General features: G+C 40.0%; 1 protein-coding gene across 3 annotated transcripts in view; it reads left to right on the top strand.

The window, feature by feature from the left end:
- The window catches only part of OTUD4 (OTU deubiquitinase 4), a 43,558-nt gene extending 37,845 nt beyond the window's left edge, over positions 1-5,713 (top strand). For all 3 annotated transcript variants that reach the window (XM_080937285.1, XM_080937286.1, XM_080937287.1), the window contains one exon: positions 906-5,713. In XM_080937285.1, the coding sequence (XP_080793411.1) occupies positions 906-2,120 (1,215 nt within the window). In that variant the 3' untranslated portion in view covers positions 2,121-5,713. The remainder of the gene's footprint in view (positions 1-905) is intronic.
- The last annotated feature ends 287 nt before the right edge of the window (positions 5,714-6,000 follow it).

Consider the following 6,000-nt stretch of genomic DNA (forward strand, 5'->3'; position numbering starts at 1 on the left):
ACTAAATGGTATCTTTTATGTTTGGTAATGGTACGGGTTCTAGTTTTTGCTTGCCTTTTCTTTTAATTGATAAAAGTTTGGCCTATGAGTATCTGAAGGGGCAAACCAAGTTTCTGGACTGTTGTTGATGGGACTGTTCTTGACTGGGAGTTAATAGAAAGATCTTAGAAGTTGTACTTCATCCTGTACAAGCCTTTGGTCTCTGCAGACTCCTAGTCATTCTTAGGCAAAGCTTCCGCTGTTGAGTGCTGGAGTGAGTAATCTAGAAAGCCTTGTTCTGTCAGGTGGCTACATTGCTCAGTAGCATAGCAGAGAATGGAGGGGGAAGAGTGGCTAACTAAAAAATAGCTTTTCTTTAGAAAGAGGCCACAGGCCGGTTCGTGTCAGTGTTCTGTCTTTCCTAGAAACATGGAATAAATATTAGGTACCCCACGCTCATAGCCAACTTCAGAAAGCCATGTACTGTGTCCACTGAGTGTCTGGTTACATTTACCTAAGTCATGCTGGGTTAAAATTTCAGCTAGTGATATTTTTTCATAATTTGGTTTTTAGTTGACTACCAACAAAGGAAGTATTCAAAGCATTTATTTTTCACTTTTATCCTTTGTTAAGAGGTTTGATATGGCTATTGCAGTACTTTGAGGACTCCTACTTAATGAGCCCTGTTGGAGACTGTCTTGTTTGAGTATTTTTTGGCAGGCTAGTGAGCCGGTCTATTTAAACTATCAGTGGCTGAGATGATGCTTCTTCCTGTTAATCTGCATCAGGTCAGGAAACAGGGTCAAGAAGAGACAACTCGATTCCACCTCTTTTCATGTTGGTTACCACTGTGATCCTTTATTTGTTTTATGTTTTAACTGCTCATATTTCTGTTCATTTTGCTTTTTTTTTTTTTTGTCTTTCAGGCATATAGCTGTCCTATGTGGGCCCCACACTCTTACCTGTATCCTCTGCACCAGGCATACATGGCAGCCTGCAGGATGTACCCAAAGGTCCCTGTGCCTGTGTATCCTCAGAATACTTGGTTCCAAGAAGCCCCTCCTGCTCAGAGTGAGAGTGACTGTCCCTGTACTGATGCTCACTACTCTATGCACCCTGAGGCCAGTGTTAATGGTCAGATGCCACAGGCAGAGATTGGACCGCCTGCGTTTTCTTCTCCTCTGGTTATCCCTCCAACTCAGGTGTCTGAAGGTCATGGACAATTGTCTTACCAACCTGAACTGGAGTCTGAGAACCCAGGACAGCTTCTTCATGCTGAATATGAAGAGTCACTTAGTGGCAAGAACATGTACCCACAACAGTCCTTTGGGCCTAACCCATTTTTAGGTCCTGTTCCCATTGCACCACCTTTTTTCCCTCATGTTTGGTATGGGTATCCTTTTCAGGGATTCGTGGAAAATCCTGTAATGAGGCAAAATATTGTACTGCCCCCTGATGATAAAGGAGAGTTGGATTTGCCTTTGGAAAATCTAGATCTGTCTAAAGAATGTGATTCTGTCTCAGCAGTAGATGAGTTCCCAGAAGCCAGAGTTGAAGGTGCACATTCTCTGTCTGAAGCAAGTGTGAGCAGCAAGCATGAAGGCCGAGTGGAACAGTCTTCACAGACGCGAAAGACAGACATAGACTTGGCTTTAGGTTCTTCTGGAGTAGAAGGAAAGGTTCATCTTCCCACTCAAATTCTAAACAGAGAGAGAGAAAATGTGTCTGCTGAACCTGAACCTAAGAGGACCATTCAAAGTCTGAAAGAAAAACCAGAGAAAGTAAAAGATCCCAAGACTGCTGCTGATGTGGTCAGCTCTGGGGTCAACTCTGTGGATAGATTGCAAAGACCAAAAGAAGAGAGTTCAGAAGATGAGAATGAAGTGTCTAATATTTTGAGAAGTGGCAGATCCAAGCAGTTTTATAATCAAACTTACGGAAGCAGGAAGTACAGAAGTGATTGGGGTTCTTCTGGTAGAGGTGGCTATCAACATGTGAGAGGTGAGGATTCCTGGAAAGGGCAGCCTAACAGAAGCCGGGATGAAGGTTATCAGTATCATCGACACGTTAGAGGACGCCCTTATAGGGGAGATAGGAGGAGATCAGGGATGGGAGATGGCCACAGGGGACAACATACTTAATGGTTAGTTGTTGCTCATGTTGTGGAGCTGTAGCCTTTTCTTAGGTGGGATATTTCTGAAGGCTTTAATCGTTACAATAAAAACCCGGATTGGAACTATCTCCTCCCCTCCCCCTTTACCCTTAATTCCTATCTGATGAGACTTTGGACATGAGTTGAAGGGGCAGATGAATTTTTGGCATTGTGGTTTTTCTTAATCAGAATCTGTCTATTGGGTTACTGCCCCCATAAGAAGTAAACATGACTTTTAAGTATTTTTTTATAAACAGCTCAATATAAAACATAGACAGTGTTTGATTTTTTTTTCCTTGTGTAAATTTGATTTAAAATGTTGGAAACGTGTGCTTTCTAGTGTTTACTAAAGTGACAAGAAAATAAAGCATTCAGTACACTATAGATTCCAAAACATAACATTGCACCAAATAGAAATGTATATTTTATTATGCAATGCCTTAGTCATAAACTGGGCTCAAACAATCCTCAGCCTAAAACACTGTTGTCTTTTAATATGCTTCCAACCCAAAGGCCTTTCATCTCAGTATCTGTCAAACTTGAATAACGTCTTCTCTTTACTATTACACACGAGGCAGCCTATTAACCTGTGTCTTAGAATGGTTGTATATAGCTCTTTTAATATAGGGTATATTTTTGAATTTTTTGGTGAGTATTTGTTGAATTTGAGATAGTATACAATAGATGTTTAAGAAATAGTAGGAAGTCGGGTGAGACGGCTGTTTCCATCAAGAACTCGTAGCACTGCTGTAAATATCATGGTGCCTACTCGAAGGGAATGTAGATGCTATGCATTTTGGAAATAATCTGCATCTGTTAAAACTGCAGAAGTTTTTTAATGCCACTTTAACACTAATGCACTGACAGATTCTAAATATTTTGTGAGAAATGTTGAAATGTTTAACCTGATAGGCTTCTCTGTAAAAGAGTGTTTTGTTCTTCTCCCTGCACCACGAGCTGTGTTTTATCACTTTACAGTTGCATGTTCAACTTGTCATAGCTGGAATTACTGTATAAAAAGAACATGATTGTGACTTCTAGTTTTTCTCTAGAGGATGCTGCTAGAACGTGCTTTTCCTTTGCATTTTGTAGCTCTTCCCCGTCAGTGGTCAGTGCCGTGTCTAGTCCTGCTTCTTCAGTCTGCAGTGTTCACTAGAGGCTCCCCTGCATGTTGCACTCTGTTCTTATTTGGAGATTGGACTCAGACAGTTAGCACAGTATTTTCTCATCTGTGTTACTTTGTATTTCTTATTTGTACATATCAGTGTGAACAATGTACCTTTTCTATGTTGCAATTACCTTGTGATCAGGCAGCTTGTGTGCTATGCAGATATTAAGTAGAATGGTGGTGATTTTCTTTGCATGTTGTGTGTGATATACCTAGCCAGAAATAGATGTGGCTTTTGTTTTGCGGGGCAGATGACTTTTAAAAGAAAATACAATTCACTTGAATTTGACAAACTGAAGCAGACAAGTTTTCTGGGTCCTCTGATAACTTGGGGTGTTTGCTGTCAGCTAGGCTCCGTGAAGCTCCTGTACTGTAATGATGGTATTTACCTCTGTGCCGCTTTAATTACCCTGGTGTCTGTGTAACTGCTGATTTGAGTAGTGATTAGCATTTAGAAATTGTGTAATGTAGGGCTTTAGAGAGCACTTTGAAAGATAACATTTTATTATGATGGTGCTAGGTAAAAATAAATTCATAGCATGGGATGTGAAGGAAAAAATTGAACCCATTGAAAGGAATTTGTCTGCTTCTAAGCTAGAGTGGTTGTAAAGGTTCTGCTCTGCCGGTTCTTCAGTATCAGTGGCTGAATTACGGATGAGAACTGTAGAAGGTCTTCTGTTAGGTCCATGCTTTTTATGGAGAACTGGTTTTATCTAATAGTTTTAGTATGAAAATCGCCTTTTGATATAATAAGCCAGATTTTAGAGGTTTGATACGTTGGTCTCAGGAGCTCAAAAGAAGCAGCTTTCTCCAGTGTCTATTGTGTTACTGATTTGTGAAATGTTGAAAGACTGGACAGGGAAGAATAGTGCTTGGTGTCCTCGTGGTCACTGTCTTACCTTAGTGACATGACAGCACTTGATAGCTCCTGAGGGAAACAAATCAACTTCTGCTTTCCCACCTGACGTCCAGGGCATGATGGATCAGTGAGGAAAGAATTGTAGCCTGTGGTACCTTGTTTGTTTTGACCTCTGCAATAGAACTCTGACTTTTATAGTTTTAAAATGATCAATCTTTGTATGAATGTCAGTTTTCTTTTTTTAGGTATTAGAGGATTTTGCCTTATCCTGAGGTCAGACTAGGGCCAAGCAAGCTTTTTTCTTCACATGAACTGTCATATTGTGGTTTGACCTCTTTGTACACAAGAAAAGGAGAAAAATGACAGCCAAAAAGCCTTTTGTGTTAGTACATGGTGAATCTTGATGGGCTGTGTTCTGAGCAAACGCTTCCACTGACCAAAGCGCATGTGTTTAGCGTAGGTGCTGTAGTTGGAGTAGGCCCCACCTCTGCTCCTTTCAGTGTTGCTGTTCAAGTCACTTCCTTTCAGACATCCTCTGCTCTTCTCCCACACACTCCTTCATCAGAATGCTGGCAGCTTGTGACCCCCACGCTGTTTCCTGTGAGTGTTTCTCGGCAGGGCGCATACCTGCCTCAGCCTTTCCGCAACCCACTGTGCTGAGACAGTCCATGTGATGCAAACTGTTCTTGGAGTGTAGTGTTTTCTTTGGCCCAAGGGTAAACTAAAATGCCTGTGAACTGCAAACTTGCTTGTGATTGACTTGGTGCAATACAGTTCCTTTCTAAACATCTCTGGTTTAGAGAATACTCAGCCATCCTGGAAACTAGCAATATTTATTTTGCTTCAGTTTTAGATGAGTGAAGGTTTTCTTTCACTTAGGGTACTTAGCAAGGTCCATTCTAGTGTAGCTGAAGAGGAAGCTATACTATTTCTGTTTACTGTATTTTGCTTCCTATTTTATGTCTGATTGCTTTTTTAAAATCTTCACAATGGCTCACTTGAGCATATCAATTTGAAAGAGCTCAGATTTTCTTAATGTCAGCCATTGGCTCTTCCGATAATTGGGACTTTTTGTTTTCTTTTTTCCCCTTTTTTCTAAAATTATAAGTTTAGAGATCTTGTAAGAGGGGTGGGTGCATGACTTAATGCTGAGAAGCAGCAGCTTTGGGGTTGAATTTACTTGAATGGTTTAAAAAATTGCATTGTTACAAAGCTAGAAAAAAATTTATGTATGAAAAATGATCCTAGCCTTACACTGAGTACAATAATACTTATAAGCATGTGAAGATGTGATCCTTTGTGATGTTACTTGTAAAAACATATATACATATCTATACATATCTTTTGAAGTGTTGAAAGGAATAGTACTTTATATTCTTTATCATACCACTTTTGTAAGTGTTGAATATATTGCTGTTTATTTTTCTATGTTCTGTTTCGTAGCCTTAAGACGTGTTTCAAACGATCTGAATGTATAAAACAAGTCAATGCCCTACATGGTGTGATGCTGCATTATATATACAACTGTGTGCATATATTAAATTCTGTCTGTCAATTCTGCTTGGGATTCTTTGGTCTTTGGGTAACCCAATATATCACATGTAAATCTAAAGATGAATCTTAGTAAACTCTTGAAAATGACATGGTTTCCATGTATTTTTCATGCTGGAGGAGTATAGTAGAGGCAACTGAAAGTGGGATTTATACTTGTGGATATTGTTTTCCTTCTGTACATTGCAAAGGTTAGACCAGGTCATGGAATTGTACATCACCTCAGTAATTAGTTGGCTTTACAGTGGGATGCCCCATCCCTTTCAGCACAGACGGAGGGATGCAGAATAC

This window comes from Micromys minutus (assembly GCF_963924665.1).
Source record: "Micromys minutus genome assembly, chromosome: 24".
Classification (NCBI taxonomy): domain Eukaryota; kingdom Metazoa; phylum Chordata; class Mammalia; order Rodentia; family Muridae; genus Micromys; species Micromys minutus.